Source organism: Trachypithecus francoisi, unplaced genomic scaffold, assembly GCF_009764315.1.
Source record: "Trachypithecus francoisi isolate TF-2019V2 unplaced genomic scaffold, Tfra_2.0 Lachesis_group16, whole genome shotgun sequence".
Lineage (NCBI taxonomy): Eukaryota > Metazoa > Chordata > Mammalia > Primates > Cercopithecidae > Trachypithecus > Trachypithecus francoisi.
In genome coordinates this window covers 93,795,601-93,821,856 of record NW_022681461.1, presented here as the reverse complement: position 1 = coordinate 93,821,856, position 26,256 = coordinate 93,795,601, and the positions used below count along the sequence as shown (strand labels likewise).

The 26,256-nt window shown below is 46.8% G+C and overlaps 1 protein-coding gene and 1 non-coding gene across 3 annotated transcripts in view; both read right to left on the bottom strand.

Annotated features, from left to right (window-relative positions):
- Positions 1-26,256, bottom strand: part of UBAP2 (ubiquitin associated protein 2) — a 132,928-nt gene that overhangs the window by 960 nt on the left and 105,712 nt on the right. For both annotated transcript variants that reach the window (XM_033238297.1, XM_033238299.1), the window contains 14 exons: positions 26,064-26,233; positions 24,302-24,515; positions 14,706-14,745; positions 12,383-12,539; positions 11,450-11,519; positions 5,147-5,342; positions 4,339-4,430; positions 3,967-4,014; positions 1,552-1,630; positions 1,140-1,345; positions 724-823; positions 533-640; positions 313-380; positions 34-225 (listed from right to left, as the gene is read on the bottom strand). In XM_033238297.1, coding sequence (XP_033094188.1) covers positions 34-225; positions 313-380; positions 533-640; positions 724-823; positions 1,140-1,345; positions 1,552-1,630; positions 3,967-4,014; positions 4,339-4,430; positions 5,147-5,342; positions 11,450-11,519; positions 12,383-12,539; positions 14,706-14,745; positions 24,302-24,515; positions 26,064-26,233 — 1,740 coding nt within the window. The remainder of the gene's footprint in view (positions 1-33; positions 226-312; positions 381-532; positions 641-723; positions 824-1,139; positions 1,346-1,551; positions 1,631-3,966; positions 4,015-4,338; positions 4,431-5,146; positions 5,343-11,449; positions 11,520-12,382; positions 12,540-14,705; positions 14,746-24,301; positions 24,516-26,063; positions 26,234-26,256) is intronic.
- LOC117099506 lies at positions 13,197-13,277 on the bottom strand. Its single transcript, XR_004443842.1, has one exon. It is a non-coding gene; the product is annotated as a small nucleolar RNA SNORD121A (small nucleolar RNA).

Here is a 26,256-nt window from a genome sequence, read left to right as displayed (position 1 = left end):
CCAGAGCAGGGTGGCTGCCTCCACTGTGCTCACCTGGGCATCCTGCGGAAGGTGGTGGTGCAGCAGCTGGGAGTGGGGCTGCTGGTGGGCTGGCAAGATGTGCAGGAATGGTGGGGGCACATAGCCAGGGGCCGCTCCCGGGGCCAGGGGCCCAGTGGAGCCCAAGGCTGAGGGCAGGCTGAAAGGTGGAGGGGTCCCTGCATGAAATCCCTGCTTGTCAAAAGTCTGCAGGACAAAGGAGACAATGGTGAAGGTCAGGTTGGGCTGTAACCTCCCAAAAACCTATACACCCAACCCACCTTTGTCCCTCACCTGTGTCTTACTGTAGACAGAACCAGTCATATCAGGTAGACCGGCGGTGCTTGAAGACACTGATACTCCTAGGAGGAAAAGCAGTTGTTCCCCACAGCAGTTGTTCCCAGCTCCAGGCTCCCCACCTCCAGGGGCAGTCAGGGGTTGCCCTGCCTGACAGGGGATCAGGCAGGAGCCCACCACTCCAGGCCTTATCCTGGAAAGGAGAGGTAAACGCTACCTTTTCCAGGCCCAGAACCTGCAGACTTGTTTGGTGCCTGCGATGATCCAGCATAGCCACCTTTGGAGTAGTCTCCTGCTGCTGTCCCCTGGGTCAGGTCGTCATAACCTAGCGTGGCAGAATATAAGAGGCAAGTGTGAGCCACGCAAGCCTGTCTGACCCCATGTCTCTCTCTGGGGAGCTCCCCTCACCTGTACTGTAGCCATGCTGGCCATAACCACTGGCCTGCTGGAAGGGAGGTGTGGGAGTGCTGAGGTTCACCCCGTGTTGCTTGGCTGAGGCTGGAGGGACCTGGTGGGGCAAGCAGATGAGGTATTAGTGTAGGAAGAGGCAAGCTGAGGCTGGTCAGGTACCCCTGCCAGAGCCTAAGGCAGCAGGTGACATACCTACAACCACAGGGGACCTGTGTTTTCATTAGTGCAACACATGTTGGATCTAAACACAGCAGGGGAAAGGTGACCTTGTCCCCAGCCTGAACAGTTCCTGAAGGCCAGATAAGACGGAGTGGAATCATGACCCTCCCTCCCTGCTGGAAGATAGGTCCCAGGTTTCTACCCGCCAGCAACCCAAGGCCAGGAGACACAGTCACACCCGCTGAAATACTCACAAACATGGTGGGGCCATACTGGAAGGCACTGGGCACGCCTGTGTAGTAGGGAACACCAGTGTAGCTATAGCCAGGTGGCAGTGCAGGGTTCAGGAAGGGCTGCTGGGCTGTGTGGTGGGTCTGTGATTGGCTCTGCTGTGGCTGAGCTGGTGTGGTAGGGGGTGCAGGGGATGCAGAGTCCCCACGGCCAAACTTTGTGACATCACCTAGGAAAGAGCACTGACTCCAGCCACTGCCCTTCCTCCAACCAGAGAAAGGCCAAGCTGGCTTCCGCAAACAGGAACAGGTCTGGCTGCCAGCTCGGCACAGGCTGCCAAGAGGCCTCTCGCAGCCTTGCTGCCGCTACTTCCCAGCTCTTGGAGTTTGCGCTAGGCTGGCCCCGGGCCACTCCTCATCCACTGAGCAAACTCACCTGGATACGGATTATTAGCTAGGCTCCCATCTCGGCTGGCAAGTGCTGTGGGTGCAGCAAAGGGAATTCCATAGTAGTCCTAGGAGAGACCAGGGAGGCTTGATCAGCGACTGGCCCTGCTTGACTCCCAGGAGAGCAGAACCAGCACATGAAAGTCTAGGTGATGCTACACTCCTGAAATAGTCTGCACGCCTAAAAGCCAGCAGTCCCAGGGAATGCCAAGTAAATGGTGCCCCTCAGAGGAGTGTGCAACTAGGCGGCCTAACACATGAGCACACAGACCGGCCAACCCTGCAGCTTCGCCAGGCAGAGCTGCTGCAGATCAAGCCTCACACGTCCATTTGACACCACAGGCAGATGCTTGTGTGAATGCCTCGGGCTGAACCAACTTCACTGGCTTTTCTGTGAGAGACTACAGAGCAGCTAGGAAAGCTGACTAAACAGAGCAGCCCTGAAAAAGGAGGCAACAGAAGTGTAAGGGCCTGAAAAGTTTAAGGGGGGACAGAGGGCAGTGCCAAGTAGGCACAGGAATGAGCAGGATCCCAGGTGAAGCCCGGAACTGGCCTGTCACCACCTACACTGCTCTCAAAACACTGACACGGTCTAGGATAAGCTTGTCCAACCCACGGCCCGCGACAGCTTTGAATGTGGCCCAACACAAATTCATCTTTCTTAAAACATGAAATTTGCAAATCTTTTAAAGCTCATCAGCTATCTTTAATGTGAGTGTATTTTATGTGTGGCCCAAGACGATTATTTCAATGTGGCCCAAGGAAGCCAAAACATTGGACACCCCTGGCCTAGGACTTGGGGGAAGTATGGCAGATACAACAGTGTGGAGACAGAGACGGCAAAACACAGTGGAACTCCATGGAGGAGGGAGGCCTCACCTGGCCCTCACTCACCATCCAGGGCCTCGCACTCCCCACACACCTGGCCCCCGAGGAAAGGGAAAGCCCTTGGGCTGTGCCCGATCATGGCCAGAAAGGAGCCATCCTGGCTGGGAATGGCACTTACACCCTCCAGGAAACCTTCCGGAAACCCACAGCAGCCTAGAACCCCCAGGGGAGGCAGAGCTGGGAATGCACAGAGCTGCACAACTGAGGATGGGAGTAGAGAAAGCCCAGATGGGGGAGCCCTTTCACAGAACACGAGAAATCTCCAGGCGGGAACCAGGCTCACAAGCAGCAGGGGTGAACGAAAAACTCGAGGGATAGAAAGAGCAACATATCTCAAAAGGTGGGCTCCAGAGGGTGTTTTCTCTAAGGCACAAAGTGATAAAAGCCAAAAGAGTGCTGTGAGTAAGTGTGGAGACCATAGAGAGCCCCTGAAGCAGGATGAATCCTGGGGCTCAGCACCACCTCCCGCACTCTGGGTCTTTGGCCCGCAGATTAAAGGGCCGCTGGTTTGCAGTGGGGAGAAGCTGCTCAGGCTGGGCCTCTGCTTCTGGAAACATGGCCAGCCAGTGGAAAGGGCTACTCTTCTGAAACAAGAGCAGCTCCGTCAGTTCTTTGTGGTCCGGCAGAGAAGGGGACACCACCAATGGGGAAGAATGAGAAGGCGGCACTGCACAAGAGAGAAAGCCTCTTTCTCCAGGAACAGGAAAGACTGTATCCAGCAGAGGTGGACATGGGTGTCCAAACTGCTTGCAACTCTCTGACCAGTGCCCCGGGAAATGGCAGAGCAAGAAGAGAGTGGCTCCCAGGAGGAAGTCCTGCCCATGGGCAGGGCAAGGAGCGGCTCTATTGCCTTCTGTCCCCACAGTACTGTTCATGTGGCTATCCCTGGAAAGGCCCACAGTGTGTTCTGGCACCAACGGTCAGAATAAAGAGGCAATCCTGGCCTCAGAGTAAGGCTGCAACCACCAAGGACATCCCAGGGCAGCCATTCTCACAAATCTAGATGGGAGGCCAGACCTAGAAGAGATCTTAAAGACCATCAGCTCAAGACACTCATTCAGCTGATGGCAGAAGAGCAGTCACTGGCCACCTCAGACCAAAGACGCTATATGGTACTCTGAGGAAAAGGAAGACATTGTAAAACTCCAGGGCCAAGCAAGCAACCTCCATGTCTTGTGTCATATGGGTTTTCTTTTTAAAAAAGAGAGAAAGAGAGAAAACAAGATGAAGGAGGGAAGATTAAGCACCAACATTTAGCAGGGGGCATGGCCTACCAGGGCCCCAGGTCCCAAAGGCCTTTATGTTTCCTAGGGATGAGCACCGGACATTCTGTGCCAAAGCTATGGTCACGCCTGGCACAACCGCCAGATGAAAACAGCTTTCTCAGTAGTGGTGCTGAGAGGTTCCTCAGGCAGAGGATCCCAAGGGCCAGACAGGGTGGCAGCCAAGACCACAAGAGGGGGGACATGTAAAAGATTCTGAACCCTCTGCTCCGACCAGTCCACACCCTACTCACCACTGGCAGCCGTGACTGCAGCATCTGGAGCTCGTCATAGCCATAGATCTGTGTGAGAACCAGAACGTGTATTTTAGGAACCACATACCATCCCCTGGGAAGCCCAGGTCCACCTAGGAGTCAAAACAAGGCTGCGGGGCTGTAACACACCCGGGAATGGGATCTGGATCAGCTGTTATGGGAACAGATCCTGCCTTCACGGAGTCTAGATGGAAGAAGACCACAGGGCTCAGCAGGGCAGAGACGGGGGGTGTTCAGGGATGGAAGGGCAGCTCAAGGTGGGCAACCTGGGCCCAATGGCAGGCTCCCGCCAGGTGCCAGCCCCTGAGGCCAGGGGAGCTGGGCAGGCCAGGAGTTCAACCAAGCACTCACCGGGTAGGCAGGAAGCAGTCCTCCAGGACCTACGAGGTACTGGTTGTGCAGCAAGGGAGGCACCCCCTGAGGCAAGTTTGGGGGTGCTTTGCCTGTATAGAGGGAAAAATCAAATGGAGTGAAGTGGTCACCACAATGAGTGAGAGTCCTCAGCTGCTCTAGGAGGAGGCACAGTCACTGAGCTACCCCAGATGGGTTCAAAGAAGGGCAGTGGCTGAATGAGGCAGAGGGTCATTCTACAAAGCAGTGAAGGGGAGACAGAAAGCCCGGCCACCACACTGAGGTTGTTTCAACGTCAGAGAGTTCTGGGCCCAGACAAAAGCAGCCCCTTTCCCCTAATCCCTAAGGTCCCACTGCACTGAGCAAAGAGAAATATAGAAAGAATCTGCCTCCTCCAAAGAGGGCAAGGAAGCCATGCAGTGCCAGGAGAGGAACAGGATGAGTTCAAAGTGGGTTTTAGCAGCAACCATCAAATCATAGTCTGCAGGGCCTACCGACAGCCTAGGTCTGCAGTCAAGGAGCCCACAATAAGTCGTCCCTGGCCCCTCCAAGTCACCATGTCAACTCGGCTCCAGGGAAGAACAAAGAGGAAAGACTGGAAAGCTAGAAGCACAGAGAGGCCAGGAATCCTGACAGGGAGAATTCATCCCCATCAGGGGTGGGGAGATCAGGCCTCAAGGTCAATGGAACACACAGCACACCTGGCAGGCCTGAGACTCTCCTGACACCTGCACTGCCTTCCTGGGACGCCAAGCAGACACCTTTGAGGGGCTCGGGGGTGGGCAGGAAAGGCCTCTGGAGCACATACCTGAGGTCACCAAAGGTGCAGCCCTGCTACTGCTGCTGGACACACTCGTGGGGGTCCCACTCAGACAGAGGCTGTTCGCGGTGTTCATGCTACTGGACAGGCTGACGCCTGAGGATGCGGAACTCGAGACGGAGGTCGCTGCCGTGGAGAAGGTGGCTGAGGACTGGAGGGAAGAGGCACTCTCCACACTGGCATGCTGGCAAAAGAAAAGCCAGGACACATGGATCTGGAGACAGAGGAGGAGGGTGCTGGGGAGAGACTGGCCTGGGGCTTGGGCCCACAGTCTCAAGGCTGAGCAGGCAGGTGATGATGTAGCCACCCAGGCTCCCTTAAGGTGAGAGGCACCGTGCTCAGGGTTCACTGTGGCCCCTCACGCAGCCACTGGTTCCAGCCATCAGGATACAATACATAAACTGAACACCAAAACTATTAACATTAAGCTCTAATGACCACAACTCTGTAAAAATCCTTCAAGCTGCTCATGCATTGGCATCCAAAATGAGGGCATAGAAATCCCAAGATAACTTTGGATCATAAATGAACACAGACTATCTGAATATGGGACAAGTACCTATCTCAGAGCAAAGCAAACAGTCTGAGAAGAGGCGAGCATAGGCCACAGGAAGCCCAGCGCAAGTCTCAATCTTTTGGAGGTTTCCCTTCTACTGGGATTCTCAGCCACTGTGGTCTGGAAACAACAGGAGGCTGAGAGAAGCCTTTGCTCCAAAACCTGGTGACACCTTACAGTCCACCAATGCCTCACCAGGGCCCACCTAAAAGGGCATGGCCTGCCACTATGCCTGCTTGACAAGGTACCCCTGGGAAGAAAGAGTGAACCAGCGGATGCTCCATCAGCCCCAAGTTCCAGAAGCCCCACCCAGCTGCCCAACCCTAGCAACAGGGTCCTATGAAGAACTTCAAGCTCCGAGTGGGTAGGTGTGAGAGGTACACCTAGATAGGCAAAGCAAGTTCCAAAAAAGGGAGGAAAAGCTCTGTTTAAGAGGGAGACCAGTCTCCAAACCAGGGCATAGAAAGCAGCATATAAACTCATAGAGGAAAAGCCAAAGAACAGGAAGGGCCCAGGAGAAGGACCCAACCTGCCTCCGCAGACTAACTCTCCATGCCATCCCATGCCCACAGGTCACTGCCCACCTGGGTATTGGCTTTAAGGAGCTAACATCAGAACAGATTCACCAAGGTAAAGACAGCCAAAAACATGGTTTCCTGGGGCTCCAAGGCATCTTATTCCTCCAGCACAGATGGGCAGGACCAGGCTGGAGACAGCCCCACCAGGAAAAGGACAAAGGATGCAGTGGCCTGCCCGCCATCTAGGTCCTCTCCTTAGCGAGCAGCCCGACTCCCCACCACCTGCCACAGAAATCTGGAACAGCTCTGACCAATGCTCGCAAGTGTACTTGGATATATACAACCTTTTAGTCTCAGAAGGAAAAATAAACATTCCCCATCGCTAAGAGAAGCTCACTAGGGAACTAGGTCCTGACTTGCTGAAAGGGACTCAAGAGTCATCTGGCAAATCTCTTCTCCCTTAGCTGCCCAACAGGGTTCCTGTCCCTGGCCTTGACCTTCCAGAACTGGGAGGACATCAACCTGCTGGATTAAAAGGTCAGCACGAATTTTAAAGGCCTCGCTCAGTCCATCCAATGGGGTCTATGCAGTCAACTCCCCAGGATGGGCCCAGAGAAGCAAAGGCAGGAGAAGATGCTTAAATTTCCTTTAGGTACTGATGGAGAGTGATAAAGATCTAACTATGAGAAAATGGAATACATAGATCTCTGTAAAAAAAAAATCATAAACAGCAAACTTAGGGAAAAATCCCTATACTTCCCATCACGAAGGGCTCCCTAATACAGAAATAGAGACCAAAGACCTGACAAGAAAAGGAACCAAGAATATAAATAGCTCACATAGGCCGGGCGTGGGGGCTCACGCCTGTAATCTCAGCACTTTGGGAGGCAGAGGCAGGTGGATCACCTGAGGTCAGGAGTTTGAGACCAGCCTGGTCAACATGGTGAAACCCTGCCTCTATTAAAATATTAAAAAAGTAGCTGGGCCTGGTGGCATGTGTCTGTAATCCCAGCTACTAGGGAGGCTGAGGCAGGAGAATCGCTTGAACCCGGGAGGTGGAGGCTGCAGTGAGCCAAGATTGCGCCACTGCACTCCAGCCTGGGCCACAAGAGTAAAACTCCATCTCAAAAAAATAATAATAAATAAATAAAATAAAAATAAAAAACTCACATAAAGGAAATCAAATGGTTTTCAAATATATATAAAAAAGGATGTACAGGCCGGGCGCGGTGGCTCAAGCCTGTAATCCCAGCACTTTGGGAGGCCGAGGCGGGTGGATCACGAAGTCAGGAGATCGAGACCCTCCTGGTTAACATGGTGAAACCCCGTCTCTACTAAATATACAAAAAACTAGCCGGGCGAGGTGGCGGACGCCTGTAGTCCCAGCTACTCGGAGGCTGAGGCGGGAGAATGGCGGGAACCCGGGAGGCGAAGCTTGCAGTGAGCTGAGATCAGGCCACTGCACTCCAGCCTGGGCGACAGAGCGAGACTCCTCCTCAAAAAAAAAAAAAAAAAAAAAAAAGGATGTACAATCTCATTAAAAACTAGACTGATGGGCCATTTTTCTGCTAACATACTAAGAAAATATGAATGTTTAATAACACCATTTTGAGGAGGCAATGGTGTAACAGGACATTTTATTCACTGCCAGTGGGAGGTAAACAGGGTCAAATCACTATGCAGGGCAATCTGGAAATGTGTATAAAATCACAAATGCCTTGCTGTTCCATATCGTGGACTAACCCGCTACATACAGCTACACACATGAAACAACATAGGTAGGTTATCAAATGTAACATTCTCTGTGGTATCAAGACTGAAAACGACCCTAAAGCAGAACTGTGGGGAAAAACAACAACAACAACAAAACCCTTATGTTTCAACATGGAAACATCAAAATACACTTGTGGGGATACACAAGTGGGGAAAAAAAAGTTGAAGGACACTGTACATAAAATACTCTCATTTACGTACCAAGAGAAAACGATAAAAAGGGCAGATGATGGCCGGCGCAGTGGCTCACACCTGTAATCCCAGCACTTTGGGAGGCCAAGGTGGGTGGATTACGAGGTCAGAAGTTCGAGACCAGCCTGAGCAACATAGTGAAACCCCGTTTCTACTAAAAATACAAAAATTAGCTGGGTGTGGTGGTGTGCGCCTGTAACCCCAGCTACTCAGGAGGCTGAGGCAGGAGAATCACTTGAACCCGGGAAGTGCAGCTTGCAGTGAGCTGAGACTGCACCACTGGACTCCAGCCTGGGCGACAGAGTGAGACTCCATCTCAAAAAAAAAAAAAGGGCAGATGATAACGGGAAAATGACTATATGTATGCACTGCATGTTTAGACTTCTATTTATTAAAAGAAAAATCATCTAAAGGATTGAGAAAATGTAAGGGTAGAGCCAAGTAGATGAGAGACAGAAAAACTTTGCATTGTAAATTGACAAGAATAGCAGAAGTAGATCAAGGGATACGTTTGACCTTTGGCTTTTTTTCAATTTAAAATTTGTAGTTTTGATTTTTCTCTAGAGGGCAGAATGTGCATGACACATCAGAATTGAGCCTGCTGCAAGATGTGGGCCTGTAGAGTCACTGAGAGGTCCTTGCCCCAGCCCAGGGCTTCTGCAGAGCTGTGGAATTCACTTTTACAGGGAAAAAGGAATATTTTGCGCTACTTGCAAATTAGAAGTTGGAATACTGAATCTACTAAGCAAAACAAACACTAATTTAGGTTGCAATATAAATTCTTATTAAGCTATAATTTTTCTGGTAGACATTCATTTTCTATATGGGGATTGTTTTAAACCTATTTGAAAAGCCAATTCAATGATACATCGTATCTAATTATGTACCATTTTTATTGCCTAACATTGTATACTATGTAATTTATTAATGTTTTGTATAACATTTAAAATTTTTATTTCAAAAAGTAAAGCTTTATACTTTCATCGTATGTCAGTTACCATTTGAAATATTTTACATATATTAACAGTTAATGTTCACAGCCATGCCATGACTATGATGTATATACTATTATCTCAGTTTTCCAGATTAAAAAGATAAACAGAGGCACATAGAAGTTAGTTAACTGACCTGCCCATTTTTACACAGGGAGTAAGGGACAGAGCAGGCACACAAACCCAAGCAGTCTGGTTCCAGAGTCTGTATTTTTATCTCTAAGCCATTCTGTCCCTGAGAGCTATGTCCCTGCAAGCCGTAAGATATACCTACCAGAGTTTTTCTAAATAGTACTCTGTGATTAGACATTTAGGTTCAAAACTGTTGTTTTCTTTGTTTGCTATCTATGCTGAAATCACCTCACCACAAAACTCTTTTTTATTTGGTCAGATATAATGTAATCTGAACTTTTTGAATATAAGAAAAAGTTCTTATATTCAAAGAACTTAATTTTATATTCAAAACTTATATTCAAATAAGTAAGTTTCTATTAATTATTGATGGATGATTATTGTTAATAATAAGATTTGTAGAACATAGTATAATTTTTGAACTTCAGAATGTCACTTTTTTCCCAAGTTTGTTGTGACTTTATAAATGTTATACCAAAAGCAAATAATAAAAAATCACATATTCCTGTGGTCAACCCAGGCACAAAATTTCTTTCATGATTGTTTTGCATTCTTATTCTGGCTTAAATAAAATCTATTTTTAAAAAATTAAAAAAAAAAGAAAAGAAAAACTTATCATTGTCTATCTTTCTATAACTTTTAAGATGAAATATTATGAACAAACAGTTGACGGCTGAACAACACAGGTTTGAAATGCATGGGTCCACTTACAGGCAGATTTCTTTTTCAACCCAATGCAGGCATGCATAATTTGAAAACACACATATTTGGAAGGCTGACTTTTCCTAGAGGTGGGTTCCGCAGGGGCAACAGTGCGACTTGAGAATGTGCAGATTTTGGTGTAGGCAGCGGTCCTGGAACGAATCCCCCGCAAATATGGAGGGACAACTGTATTAGCAACGTCACAGTTCTGTCATGCTGACAAAGTATGGAACCCACTAGATGAGGCGATTCTGGCTGTGGTAGGTTGGAATACATGATCTGGAGTGTTTTTTGAGGAGATGGAGAGTGCAGCTCACCATGAGTGCAGGAGCACTGGGTTCCCAGGCAGCAGTGGCACGGACACAGAGGGCAGCCCCACGGCGCTCCTGCTGAGGTCAGCTCACGGCTCCCATGAGCCACACAGGGCAAGGGCAGGGGCAGGGGGACAGGCAGAGGTGTCCACACTGTGCTCTACTTTGAAAGTGGCAGTTTGTGTGTTTTAGAAAAGATTCTGTGTAAGGTTTGACTTGGAACATCAGTGTGTGAAAGCCACAGCATTAGCCAGATCCAGAGGAAAGGACAGGACATCCCTTTTCCACCACCTCACTCTGCTAGTGAGCTGCTGCCTTCTTCAGAGGACACCAAGTTCATCAGTTTCCTGCCTCCTCTGTTCGTCTGCACCCTAATCCTTCCTCCCGGCCTGTGGACCTGCCTACTCCAACCTCACCCAACACCTCCTGCTGTCCAGGAGCATGGACATTTTGTTAATCCAGGTACCTTTCTATCCTCCCAATAGAGATTCCAGCCTCTTCTAAGATTTCATCGGATGCCCTCTACAATCCACCTCATCCTCTCCATCTCACTACCATTCACTCCACAAGCCACCACAATCTGGCTGACACCTACCACTTAAAACCATGCTCACAGCTCCACGACCCACTGAGCCACACCTCAATAACCATAATCTAGGGCTACTCTTTGGCATATGAGGACACTTCCCAGCTGGTGCTCCCACTCTGGCCTCCTGCCTGGCTTCTTGGCAGTGCATGTTTGCTTCCACCCTCTAGACTCCCTTCTCCAACATCGATCTTCTCACAATCTCTGCCTCTGAGTCAGGAAAGAAGGCACAAGGAAAGATCAAACAGCAAATTCCTGGGAGCAAGGTCACCACCTGACAGTCCTGCCAATGACAGATGAGGTCTGGAGCAACAATTCTTCCCAGGTGCTACAAACTTAGAAAGCAAGATGTCCCCAGATGGTGCCCAGGAAATCGGAGGCTCAAACCAGATCATGCCATCAAGACATTTCAGCCAAGCAACTCTAGATTATCAGATACTAAAAATCAGACCGAAGCTCCAGCTGCATCTGACTAAGCTCCAGGCTCCCTAAGCATGGCGGAGGAAGAGGAAGCCGCGCAGACACTTACTGTGTGTGACGTGCTTGAGGAGAGGGCTGTGTGCGCAGAGGAGAGGCTGCTCTGGTGGCTGGAGAGCGAACTAGAAGACAAAACAGAGCGCCGTATGTCCACCTGAACAAGTGATTCCAGATGAACAAGACCCACGTGGCTCAGTGAGCTAGATTCAAACTTGTCCCTAGTCCCTAGCGAAGGACCAGCTTCAGACCCCTCCTCATTCCTTATCCCCAAAGAGCCCAGTGATGGGGTCCTGATGGATGGGAATGACTCGCCATGAGGTCTGGAAAACTCCAGAGCCAGCTTCCCTCAACGACATCCATTTGCTCCTCAGATGGGAAAAGTGAAGACAGAGTTGCACTAAGAACATGGTCATCCTAGACAACCCCATTCAATCTGTGAATGAGGGATCAAAGTTCCTATGCTCAACTCCACATGCCAATTCCCATCAAATCCACTTTTACTCCTGGTTAAAGAGTGATGGAGAACACTCCTCAGAAGACACAGGTAGCAACACCACCCATTTTCCTACACCTTGTTCTAATAACATCGCTTCTTCAGCCATGGAAACTTCAGGCCAGACACCTGCTCAGAAATCCATCATTCTCCTTCCACCTCACAGACACGGGCCCAGCGATGCCCAGAGAGTCTAGGCTCAGGCACCCTCTGGAGGGTGAAGTCAGGTAGGAGGGTGCTGCTAGCCTCACCCTACTCCCAGGGGACCCAGTGCTCTGTGCCAGCAGAGGCGGTCCAAGCAGGCAAGGTTTCCCTATCTGGTGGCTTTAAGCCACAGCCTGGCCAAAACCTATGCTACAGTTGTAACGCAAAAGCCCAGGACATCATGTCAGAGACAACAAGTGTGCTCTGTTCATGGAAGCAGCCTTCTAAAGGAGCTCCAGGACTTTGCCCCAAGGTACTTCTCGCTCTGGGCCCACACCCTCCCCATACCTGCTAAGCTGAGAGAGAGGGCTGCTGGTCAGGTCGCCAGTGTGCGGGGATGTGGACGGCAGAAGTGCAGTGCAGGAGGTGGTGCTGGGCAGGGAGCTCACAGACGGGAGGGCAGAGGGAGGGCCTGTTGTCTTTGGAGCAGGAACGGATGAAGTAGCTGTAAGAAACAGATCTGTTTATTTCTACAACCAATCCTAAGTATCTGAAAATATGCTCAATATCTTGTGACATGTCAGCCTCAGTTGAGACGTCCATAAAGTTACATTCCCCAGGAAAATGCCAAGCATGTCGCCAGATAGCCCCTTGTCTGTCAAACAACACTATCAAAGGACACACCATGGTCAGGTGTTCAAGATGCAGCAAAGAATAGAAAATGACACCTTTATAATCCTATCTATCCTATATGGGGACATACTTTTTCCACCTAAAGGAACCTAAGCTGTAGATGCATCCAGAAAGAAAAACGGGTGCTGAGCCTAATATGTAGAATTATAACGTGAGGCAAACTCCTCAAAGGGCACAGCAAGGGGGAGTAAGAAGCTGACAGGTGAGACCACCTACACGTGCTTCCGCCAAGTCAGGCTGAGTCTACCAATGCTCACGGCCAACGTAAGGTAGACAGGGGTTGATGCATATGTTGTACAGAAACACAGATACCTAACATCTCCAGGAAGAACACACATCTACTGTCCAACACCTATTTCCAAATGCACAGTGAGCATTTCCTTGGTATGTGCTTGAATAGATGAATCTCAAAGCACACAAATGAGCTTCGTCGGCTTCAGAAAGAATGTGGAGACACTCAATCCTAGCTGTGGAAAGACTCAGTTTCAGTGCTGTCCACACATACAACTCAGATATGTGCTTGGAAATAAAACATCATTGTCTTTTCCAGTTAGGAAAGAGGAGCAACCTTGACCCTTCTAAAACCCAGGGAAAGCACTTGAGTCTCTAAAGGAAGGGCAGGTCAAAAATAAACACAAGCAATGAAAGGGTCAACTTACACCTAGGTCAGTTCTTACAGAGGCTTTCTTTTTATTGGCAGTCTATTCCATATATAAACCCTGTTCATAGATAAACTGTATAAAGACACGACAGATAAACCTCACCTAAAACTAAGACCCCAAAAGGTACCGCCCTGGGCCTTCTATTACGATGCTAACAGCTTCACAGGAAGCCTCTCTCAAACAAACAAAATGGGGAGGGAAGGAGAGGAGGAAGTGAGGGAGAAGACAGTATGGGAAATGAAAAGTAGGTTAATGTACACTGCTTCCCAGATACTTTAGTTCTCGACCCATGCCTAGACAAAAGAAACCTGCCACTACCACTGCTAGAGTAAAAAGTTCCTCTGTCATCCAACAAGCTCAGAATGACCAACGAATCTCCAAACAGACTTGGCAGCCCAACAATACCAGCAAATGTCAAACCAAAATCCTGGGGCTCCAAATCTGTCATTACAGTTTCAACTAAGGCTCACCCCGGTCTGCTTAAGTTCAATATCCGCACTCCCAGGAAATCCTATTTAAAGAGAGTCTTTCTGGCTTCCCCATCCATTTGCCTTCCTGAATAAAGAAAGAAAACTACCATAAACAATCACAGACAAGTCGGTCAACTACAGAAAAGAAGCAATTAACGGATTTGCCTGTACTATCTTAGGTAATCACTGAGCTGTTGGAAGGGGGCCTCATTTTCTCCCGAATGTCCACAGTGAACATTTCTCTCTCTTTCTAAGCAACAGTCCTTCAGGTCCTAAAGACAATGAGCCTATCTTTCCTGAACAGGAACAGTAATTTTTGATTTAGAAGCACTTTTTTTTTTGAGATGGAGTCTTCACTTTGTAGCCCAAGCTGGCTCAAGCAAGTCTTGTGCCTCAGCCTCCCAAGTAGCTGGGATTACAGGCACGCACCACCACACCCGACTAATTTTTCATATTTTAGTAGAGACAGAGTTTCACCATGTTGCCCAGGGGGTCTCAAACTCCTGAGCTTGGGCGATCTGCCTGCCTTGGCCTCCCAAAGAACTGGGATTGTGGGCATAAGCCACCCAGCCTGGCCCAAGCATCTTTAAGATGTGTACTGTATGCTGCACTTGTGGTGCAGTGTGATTAGGGCAGAAGAATATGAGACCATCACGTCCCTCTTGCTGTGGCTAAGACATTTCTCATTCACCACAGCCAACACCTGTTCCAAAAAAAAAAGCAAAATGGCTGCTTTTTAACGAATGAGCCATTGACCAACTGGTGTTTTCCACATCACTTGAGCTATCCTCTTCCTCTGTTTGGCTGGCACCAGCCATGACAAGAGTAGCTTGCTGGTATACTTACTGTCTAGTGTCTGCTGACTTCGACCACCACCATGTCCATTCTATAAGGAAAAGAAGAGAACATAAACTTACAAAATGAAATCATTACCTGGGTGGCTTTTTATACTTTCTATAACATGTAGCTTAATCAAGAAAAAATGATCTCTTTTATTGTATTTTTTAATAAAGGGGAGGTAATACAACAAACTCTCATACAAGAACAAATATGTTTAAAAAATTTTTTTTTCACCTCCCCAGGTTCAGGTGATCCTCCCACTTAGCCTGCCTAGGAGCTGGGACTACAGGTGCATCCTACCATGCCTGGCTAATTCTTGCATTTTTTGTAGAGATGGGGTTTTACCATGTTGCCCAGGCTGGTCTCCAACTCCTGGGCTCAAGCAATCCTCCTGCTTTGGCTTCCAAGAGCACTGGGATTATAGGCATGAGCTACCACACCCAGCCCCAAATAATTTTTTTTTAAAGATAACTTTTTGAGATGGTGTCTTGCTCTGTCACCCAGACTGGAGTGCAATGGTGCATCTTAGATCACTGCAAACTCCATCTCCTAGGTTCAAGTGATTCTCCTGCCTCAGTCTCCCAAGTAGCTGGGACTACAGGTGCGCACCACTACACCAGGCTAATTTTTGTACTTTTAGTAGAGATGGGGTTTCACCACGTTGGCCAGGCTGGTCTCAAACTTCTGACCTCAAGTGACCCACCCACCTCGGCCGCCCAAAATGTTGGGATCACAGGTGTGAGCCACCATGCCCAGCCAAAAGATAACTTTCATACTAGAAATTATCACATTTTATATCATTAGCAAAATGATTCTGAGATAAAAAGAGATGTTTCCTTGAAAGATGGCTTTTCTTAAGTGGGTTGGGTAGAGAAAGGGTTATGGCAATGTAGGCCCAAAAAGAGCAGAAACTGAAACCAACTGGTTGGTGCTAACCATAAGGCATCTCAGTGGAATTAACACACATGAAAAAGGCATCTTACAAGAATGACGTCTGCCTCCACAGACTGAACAGGGAACATAGGGCATGGAACAATAAACATCAGAACCGGCCGGGCGCGGTGGCTCAAGCCTGTAATCCCAGCACTTTGGGAGGCCGAGATGGGTGGATCACGAGGTCAGGAGATCGAGACCATCCTGGTCTACACAGTGAAACCCCGTCTCTACTAAAAAATACAAAAAACTAGCCGGGAGAGATGGCGGGCGCCTGTAGTCCCAGCTACTCGGGAGGCTGAGGCAGGAGAATGGCGGAAACCCGGGAGGCGGAGCTTACAGTGAGCCGAGATCGCGCCACTGCACTCCAGCCTGGGCGACAGAGCGAGACTCCGTCTCAAAAAAAAATAAAAATAAAAAATAAAATAAAAAAATAAAAAAAAACATCAGAACCTACAAGGCTCAAATACTGTCCCAAGATAAGAGGAACATGAAAAAGAGCTAAAACAGATTCTTTCTTACAAATTGCAAAAACACCCTAAAGTTGTTTCCTCTGTATCAACTCAAATCTTATAAAACCTCTGCTCATGAATATTACACTTATTTTTACTCTTTGTTCTACAAAAAGTTATTTTTTACAAGTTATGTTTTTACAAGAAATATAGAAAATTAAACAGAACTACTAGGAAAAAAGTAAGTTAAAATAACAGGTTACAGTCAAGGAAAGGGAAGCAACATACCTCACCAAATACATAAAAGTAGGAAGAAGGCCAGGCGCGGTGGCTCACGCCTGTAATCCCAGCACTTTGGGAGGTCGAGGCAGGTGGATCACGAGGTCAGGAGTTTGAGACCAGCCTGGCCAACATGGTGAAAACACTTCTCTACTAAAAGATACAAAAAATAAGCCAGGCGTGGTGGTGCATGCCTGTAATCCCAGCTACTCAGGAGGCTGAGGCAGGAGAATTGCTTGAACCCCAGAGGTGGAGTTTTTAAATCATTTTTAAAACACAAAAGATAGACAAACTGATACAACAGAGGGCCACATTATTTGGGATGGGGGAAATTCTAGGCAAAAGAATGACAAGAGACCAGGCGTGGTGGTTCACGCCTGTAATCCCAACACTTTTGAGAGGCCCAAGTGGGTTTATCGCTTAAGCCCAGGAGTTGAAGACCAGCCTGCACAAAATGATGAGACCCCGCCTCTACAAAAATTAAAAAATTCGTTGGGCATAGTGGCATGCACCTGTACTCTCAGCTACTCAGGAGGCTGAGGCAGGAGGATCATCTGAGCCTGAGATCGAGGCTGCAGTGAGCTCTGATAGTGCCACTGCACTCCAGCCTCGGTGACAAAGCAATGCCCTGTCTTTAAAAAGAAAAAAGAAAGCAAAAGTAAAGAAGTATCAAAGGGTCAAGAAATCAAAATCTGCAGGAGAAAACAAAATCAATCAGCTCAGCAAGGAATGAAATGAGCGGTGATGTGGGCAAGGAGAGTGAGAGGTGACATTAAAACAGGAATTGAGATGTCCCGGAGATGACAGGGATTGATATGTGGACACCATATGGTCTGATTTCTGTTTTTTGTTTTGTTTTGTTTTTGACCGAGTCTTGCTCTGTCGCCCAGACTGCAGTGCAGTGGCACAATCTTGGCTCACTGCAACCTCCGCCTCCCAGGTTCAAGCATCCTGCCTCAGACTTCCAAGTAGCTGGGATTACAGGCACCTGCCACCACGCCTGGCTCATTTTTGTGTACATTTAGTAGAGATGGGTTTTCCGACCTCAGGTGATCTGCCTGCCTTGGCCTCCCAAAGTGCTGGGATTACAGGCATGAGCTACCGTGCCCGGCCTTATTTATGCTTTATTAACAGTACAGATCAGTACTTTTGAAAAGTATTTTCTGGATTAATAGAAATATTCTATGTCTGCATAGTCCTACACCATAGCCACTAACCAAATCTGGCTAACAAGCACTTAAAATGTGGCCAGTGTTAGAGGAACTGAATTTTTGCCTACTTTAATTATGTTTATATAGCCATATGCAGCCAGTGGTTGCCACAATGGAAAGTACAGAAATAAACATTGTGTTAAAAATGGCAGATGAGGCCAGGCATGGTGGCTCACGCCTGTAATCCCAGCACTTTGGGAGGCTGAGGTGGGAAGATAGCCTTAAGTCAGGAGTTTGACACCCACTTGACCAACATGGAGAAATCTCATCTGTACTAAAAATACCAAATTAGCCAGGCGTGGTGGTGCATGCCTGTAATCCCAACTACTCAGGAGTATGAGCCAGGAGAATTACTTGAACCTAGGAGGCAGGGGTTACAGTGAGCCGAGACTGCGCCATTGCACTCCAGCCTGGGCAAGGAGCGATACTCTCTCAAAAAAAAAAAAAAAAAGAAAGAAAGAAAAGAAAAGATCAAGAATACATAGCTTTTTTAAAATGAGAAAACCCAGAAAGACAAATAGCAGGTGAAAAAATGGTAGCAACAAAATTGTCTATATGTAGAAGCACACAGAAGATGGTAACTGCCTCAGCTGATCTGGAAAAGCCAAATCCTAAGCCAATAAGAGAAAACCAGAGAACAATTCAATCTGTGTCTTCAAAGAACCACACCATACACCTCAGTATTGGATCGACATCAGCAACTTTGCAAGCAGGAGTGAAGATGAAGCAAAATGTAAGAGGACTGGTTTAAAATATGCACAGATGCAGATTCCCTGACACCTCTGCACAGCAGTATGACTTCCTCCTCCCGCGAGATCTACACATCATCAAGGGGGTAACAAACGGCCAGGGTACTATAGAAAATGAAGATAGATCAAGTCAGTGTAGACAAAATGAATAATGATACCAGCCTTCTCTTCCTATTAGGTGCTAAGGACACTGACAAGACAGTGATATGCCCTACAGGAAAGAGACGAAGAATATTCCCTGAGCAATCCCAACGAGCTCACCTATGATACTCTATACCCCTTTCCATTGGCTGATAATCATCAGCTGATTTACCAATATGAAGAATTAGAAAAGGAAGCCAGATGCAGTGGCACATGCCTAAAGTACCAGCAGCACACACCTGTAGTCAAGCTACTCCAGAGGCTGAGGCAGAAGTATAGCTTGAGGCCAGGAGTCCAAGGCCAGCCTGAGCAACACAGCAAGACCCGTGGTCTCCTTTTAAAAATAAATAGGCCAGGCGCAGTGGCTCACGCCTGTAATCCCAGCACTTTGAGAGGCCAAGGCGAGCGGATTACTTGAGGTCAGGAGTTTGAGACCAGCCCGACCAACATGGTGAAATCCCATCTGTACTAAAAATACAAAAAATTAGTCAAGTATAGTGGCACATGCCTGTAATCCAGCTACTCGGGAGGCTGAGGTTGCAGTGAGCTGAGATTGCACCACTGCACTCCAACATGGGCTACAGAGCGACACTCCATCTCAAAAAACAAAGCAAAACAAAACAAATAAATAAAGGAGACAATATCGCTACAGATCTCAGAGACATTAAAAGGACAGGAAAGAAACACATTGAAGTTTTATACCAGTAAATTAACAACTTAGATGAAATGGACAAATTCCTTGACATACACAAATAACAAAAGAAACTGAAGCACAGTAGTTCACACCTGTAATCCCAGCTACTCAGAATGCTGAGACGAGATAATTGCTTGAGCCCAGGAGTTCACCACCACCCTGGGCACTGTAGCAAAACTCCAGCTCAAAGCAAAAAAAAAAAAAAAGTCTGAATAGCCCTCGACCAATTGAAGGAATTGAATTTACAATTACAAAACTCCTTGCAAAGAAAACTTTTGGCCCAGACAGCTATACTGGTGAATGCTACTAAATATTTAAGGTAGGAAGGAGAACAATCCAACACAAACTCTTACTAAAAAATAAAGTGAGGCTGGTGGTGATTAAAAAAAAAAAAGTGAAAATTACACTGCATGGTAGCACATCAAGAACTAATGTCTAAAACTAGGGTAGAGAATCAACAAGTAGCAATATACAGAGGGAAAAGTCTACTGAAGGTTCAATTTAATTGTGTCTGGGGTGTAAATAAGTAAAATTATCTGGCATGCAGTTAAGAATATATAGTATCAAGCTGAGGGCCGATGCAGTGGCTCACACCTGTAGTTCCAGCACTTTGGGAGGCCAAGGCGGGCGTATCACTTGAGGTCAGGAGATCGAGACCAGCCTAGCCAACATCGTGAAACCCCACCTACACTAAAAACACAAAAATTAGCTAGGTGGGGTGACATACACCTGTAGTCCTAGCTACTCGGGAGGCTGAGGAAAGAAAATCATTTGAACCTGGGAGGAAGAGGTAGCAGTAAACCAAGATCGCATCATTGCACTGGGCAACAGAGCAAGACACTGTCTCTCAAAAAAAAATAATAATAATAATAAGCCGGGCACAGTGGCTCATGCCTGTAATCCCGGCACATTGGGCAGCTGTGGTGGGTGGATCACCTGAGGTCAGGAGTTCAAGACCAGCCTGGCTAACATGGTGAAACCCCGTCTCTACTAAAAAAAAATACATACACACACACACACATGCACACAAATTAGCCAAGTGTGGTGGTGGGTGGCTAAAATCCCAGCTACTCAGGAGGCTGAGGCAGGAGAATCACGTGAACCCAAGAGACGGAGGTTGCAGTGAGCCGGGACCATTGCACTCCAGTCTGGGCAACAACAGCAAACCTCCCTCTCAAAAAAAAAAAAAGGCAGGGCGCGGTGGCTCACGCCTGTAATCCCAGCACTTTGGGAGGCTGAGACGGGCAGATCACGAGGTAAGGAGATCGAGACCATCCTGGCTAACATGGTGAAACTCTGTCTCTACTAAAAAATACAAAAAAAAAAAAAAAACTAGCCAGGAGAGGTGGCGGATGCCTGTAGTCCCAGCTACGCAGGAGGCTGAGGCAGGAGAATGGCGTAAACCCAGGAGACGGAGCTTGCAGTGAGCTGAGATCTGGCCACTGCAATCCAGCCTGGGCGACAGAATGAGACTCTGTCTCAAAAAAAAAAAAAAAAAAAATACATACATATATATATATATTTGTGTGTATACACACACACACACACACACACACACACACACTACATTGTCAGGTATGTAGTTGTTTTGGGGGGGTTATTTTGTTTTTTGTTTTTGTTTTGAGACTATGTCTGGCTCTGTCACCCATCCTGGTGTGCAGTGGTGTGATCTCGGCTCACTGCAACCTCCACTTCCTGGTTCAAGCCATCCTCCCATCTCAGCCTCCCAAGGAGTGGGACTACAGGTGTGTACCATCACACCTGACTACTTATTATTATTATTTGTAGAGGCAGGGTCTCATCATGTTGCCCAGTCTGGTTGTGGAATACTGGGCTCAAGTGATCCACCTGCCTCAGTCTCCCAAACTGCTGGGACCACAGGCATGCATCACCACGCCCAGCCACTTTTTGTATTTTTTGTAGAGACAGAGTTTTTTGTCATGTTGCTTAGGCTGGTCTCGAACTCCTGACCTCAAGCAATCCACCTGCCTCCACCTCCCAAAGTGCTGGGATTCCAGGCATAAGCCACAGGGCCCAGCCCAATATGGTTGTTTAGATTATGTAAGAAATGTTACATGATGAGCTTCTCAAAAACGCTGAAACAAAAACAGCTTGTCATTGGCCAGGCGTGGTGGCTCACGCCTGAAATCCCAGTATTGGGAGGGCAAGGTGGGCAGATCACCTGAGGTCAGAAGTTCGAGACCAGCCTGGGCAACATGGTGAAATCTTGTCTCTACTAAAAATACAAAAATTAGCCAGCATGGTGATGGGTGCCTATAATCCTAGCTACTCGGGAGGCTGAGGCAGGAGAATCACTTGAACTCGGGAGGCAGAGGTTGTAGTGAGCCAAAATCACTCCACTGCACTCCAGCCTGGGCGACACAGCAATATTCCATCTCAAAAAAAAAAAAAGCAAACAAACAAGCTTGTCATTGAAATTTCCATAGTTCAGATGGTTTTTCTTGTTTTAGTGCCCATCTGTCATGATACAGACTCTAACTTATTTCTGTCAAAACGTCTCTGAAAAGGTAATTTTAATCTGTGGATATTCCGGGCTGTGGAAGGGGAAGAGAAGAAGGGAGGGAGGATGATCCATCAAGATGGCCAAGGCACACAAATACTTTTCTGAATGTTTAGTTGAAGGGAATGATGAAAAAGACAAAACATGGAAAGTTCCATTTTACTCAGCTAATATGTTCCAAGATTCTATGCCTGTTTGTGATTTTATGTCTTATTAGAATTAGAGTGGCATAACCTCAGAAAACATAGCCTAAAAACATTATTTGATTTCCCATGCCTTTTTTTTTTTTTTTTTTTGAGATGGAGTCTTGCTCTGTCGCCCAGGCTGGCGTGCAATGGCATGATCTCCACTCACTGCAACCTCCTCTGCCTCCTGGGTTCAAGCGATTCTCCCACTTCAGCCTCCCGAGTAGTAGCTGGGACTACAGGCACGCACTACCACATCCGGCTAATTTTTGTATTTAAGTAGAGACAGTGTTTCACCATGTTGCCCAGGCTGGTCTTGAACTCCTGACCTCAGGTGATCTGCCCACCGCAGCCTCCAAAAGTGCTAAGATTACAGGAGTGAACCACTGCGCCCAGATTCCTATGTGTTTTTAATGCTCTCAGCCATTTGTGTGCTTTTAAGACAAGATTCCTTGAGATTAGCCTGGGTAACATGGTGAAACCCCGTCTCTACAAAAAAATTAGCCGGGTATGGTGGTATGTGTCTGCAGTCCCCACTACTCGGGAGGCTGAGGTTGCAGGGAGTTGTGATGGCACCACTGCACTTCAGTGGGTGACAGAGCCAGATTCTGTATCAAAATGAAGAAGAGAAGGAGAGGGAGGGAGGAGGAGGAGGAGGAAGAAAGAGGAAAGGAAGGAAGGAAGGCAGGGAGGGAGGGAGGGGAGAAGGAGAAGAAAGAAGGTAGGAGGGAGGAGGGGGAGGAGGAGGGGGAGAGGCGGAGGAGGGGGGAGGGAAAGGAGGGAGAGGGAGGAAAGGGAGAGAGAGAGAGGGGAAAGAAGAAGAAGAAGAAAGAAGAAAAAGAAGAAGAAGAAAAGGAGGAGGAGGAAGAAGGCGATGATGACAAGATTCCTTCATTCAAATGCAGTTAAGACATCGGACGCATGCAGGCAGATTTAATATAGGAACAACCACAGTGTAGTTGTTTCTTTGGCTCTAGAAAGGCTTCTTCCTAAACTGGAAGCATATCTATACTTTTTCTCAGCTGCCTACACCAAGTAAGATGCTGCAAATGTGTGTGTGAGGGTGTATATATGGTAGGAGGGGTTCTTGTGGTGCAAGGGTTTGGATTTACTCATAGGATTATCAAGTCCCAGCACTGTTCATAAAAATTGTTGGTTTAAAAAATTTACTCAGAAGCCTGGGATATATAGAGTTGTTGAGCTGAAATCCTAAGCTATCATGTCATATTTACAAAATAATGTCAAGTGATAAAAGGAACAAAGAGCCCAGTGTGGTGGCTCACCCTATAATCCCAGCACTTTGGAAGAAGGCCAAGATAGGAGGATTGCATGAACCTGGGAGTTCAAGACGTGGCAATATCCTGTCTCTAAACAAAATACAAAAGGCAGGCAGACATGGCAATGCATGTCTGTAGTCAGTCCAGGCTCTTTGGGAGACTAGGTGGGAAGATTGACTGAGCCCGGGAGGTCAAGGCTGCGGTGTGCTGTGATTGCGCCACTGGACTCTAACCTGGGTGACAAAGCAAGACCCTGTACTCCCCTAAAAAACAAACAACCCACAGAATTGCTCACATTGAATGCTCACATATTAATTTTTAGCATTTCTTATCAATAAAGTATCTTTAATTAAGATATCCACATTGTAACTTTTATATGCACTAGGAAACCAAAAAATTAGCACAACTTTCTTTATTGCAGTGGTCTGAAACAACCTGCAGTATCTGCAAGGTATTCCTGTAGTGTTATCCATATCATTTTAATTTCCTGGGAGAGAATGATTTTCAAGTATTACTAGTGTGACATGAAAATAGTAAAAACAGCTGATTTGGCCTAGCAGAAATGTGTATACTTACTTGTTCTTTTTTAAGTTTCCTTTTAAGATTCTCAGGAGATATTGGTACTTCTCAACTTAACAGAAAGCAATACAACTGGCAATGACCATTAGATATGCAGCTAGCAAGAATCTAGAAGGGTAACACTTTAAAACTATCAAAAATAGATCTGGTTCCTTTATCTACAGTCCAGTATTATTAACAAGCTAGGTAGAAAATACACAATTTTAACACAAAAATAACTAACCGTGATGAAGAAGCAAATACATTCAAAGCAAATGGGGCAATCAGAGAGAAAGCAGTACAAGAAATATTCAGAGATATTTCAGACAATGTAGAAGTACCCAGTACTACAGCCAAAGTGCTCATACTACATGGATGCTTGATTTTCTCCACAAAGTGTATGAACCTGTGGATCTATCCACACACTCAAGAGCATGGGTCCCAGAGATGCCCACTGTAAACAAACTCAATGAACTATAAGGATTCTACTCAAAAGGTCAATTTGTAAAATAAAATCATATCCAAGAAGCATTAATTTAACCAAACATTAATTTCCAAATAAGACAGACATCTTATGAGAAAAAAACTAAAATACTACTTACCATGATGGTTCCTGGAGCTGACTCTGATGAACTCACAGGGCTTTGGTATGGGATCCTGTTATGCACAGAACTCTGGTCATAAGAGGAAGAAGTTGCTACTGGACTAGCAGAACTCAGTGATGAGCTGGTCAGACTGCAGGACGTAATGACAGAAGTTGTATCTGTGGAGTTCTGTACTACACTGGTCATTGGTAAAGATGTATTCAAAGGCTCACTGAAAAGAGTCAAAGATATTCAACATAATTTTGTTACTTTAAATAGCTTCATGAAAAAAAATAAATAAACAGCTTCAAGAGATGCAACTACTTCATCAATTTATTGTCCCAAATGAGACTCACCTAATTTACTGAGAGATAGGGGGACATCTTTAAGAATACTTAGGCTGGGCACGGTGGCTCACGCCTAGAATCCCAGCACTTTGGGAGGCCAAGGTGGGCAGATCCTGAGGTCAGGAGATTGAGACCATCCTTGCCAACATTCTGAAACCCCATCTCTACTAAAAATACAAAAATTAGCAGAGCATGGTGGCGGGCACCTGTAATCCCAGCCACTCTGGAGGCTGAGGCAGAAGAATCACTTGAACCCAGGAGGCAGAGGTTGCAGTGAACCAAGATCGCGCCACTGCACTCCAGCCTGGCGACAGAGTGCGACTCCATCTCAAAAAAAAAGAATACTTAAGAAGACTCTTTAAGGAATCCAGGTGTTTGAGACCATCTTTAAAAAGGGAACTTAAACAAGTATCAGGTTTTGCCTCTGGAATGTGGAAAAACTAAAACAACAACAAAGTCAGCCAGACACGGTGGCTCATGTCTGTAGTCCCAGCACTTTGGAAGGCTGAGGCAGGCAGATTCATTGAGCTCCAGAGTTTAAGGCTGGTCGGGGCAACACGACGAAACCCCGTGTCTACAAAACATATTAAAAAATTAGCTGGGCGTGGTGGTGCACACCTGTAATCCAAGATACTCAGGAGTATGAGGCAGGAGGATCACTTGAGCCTGGGAGGCAGAGGTTGCAGCGAGTCAAGCATGCCGCTTCACTCCAGCCTGGACAACAGAGCAAGACTCTATCTCAAAAAAAAAAAAAACCACAAAAAAGCTAAAATCTGAGATTTTGTATTTATAAAATATTCCACTGAAGAAAATTACTGCTGCAAAGATGTGGAGAAATTAGATCCCTCACAGACTACTGGTAGGAATGTAAAATGCTACAGCCACAGTGGAAACAGTATGGGAGTTTCCCAAATGGTTAAGTTACCATATGACCCAGCAATTCTACTCCTGGGATATACCTCCCGAAGAACAGAAAGCATGCAAAACTTGAAACCAAATGGCCACAGCAGCACGATTCACTATAGTCAAAAACAGCAAACAACCCAAATGTCTACCAACTAAGGAATGACTAAAATGTGGTGTATTAACACAATGAAATATTTGGCAATAAAAACGATACATTAAACATGAGTGTACCTTGAAAACTTATACTAAGTGAAAGACCAGACATAAAAGGCCACATATTCCAAGATTCCAGTTATATGAAATGTCCAGGTAGGCAAATCCAGAGACATATTATTGGTTGCTAAGGGGCAGGGCAATGAAGAAATTGAGACTGTCTGCTACAGGTATGGGGTTTCTCCTGGAGATGATGGAAGGTCTGGATAAACACTGAGGATAGCTGCACAATCTATTACCACAGGATGTATTCTTTCCACCAGCTGATCTCTTAGGGTCTATTTTGCTTCATAACGAAGGACTAAATTCAGTACCTTAAAGACTTTGAATACAAGCTGATGGGAATCTGACTACTATTTTCACTGCTTGGAGCTGATCCAAATTCAGAGAGAGAAGGTTCTGACCCAAATTCCAGAGCCCCAAACTGCACATTTAATCCCGTGACATCTGCTGAACCAGGCATTTCCACTGCAGAAGCTGGGATCTGAAAAAGCAAAGCTGTCATGT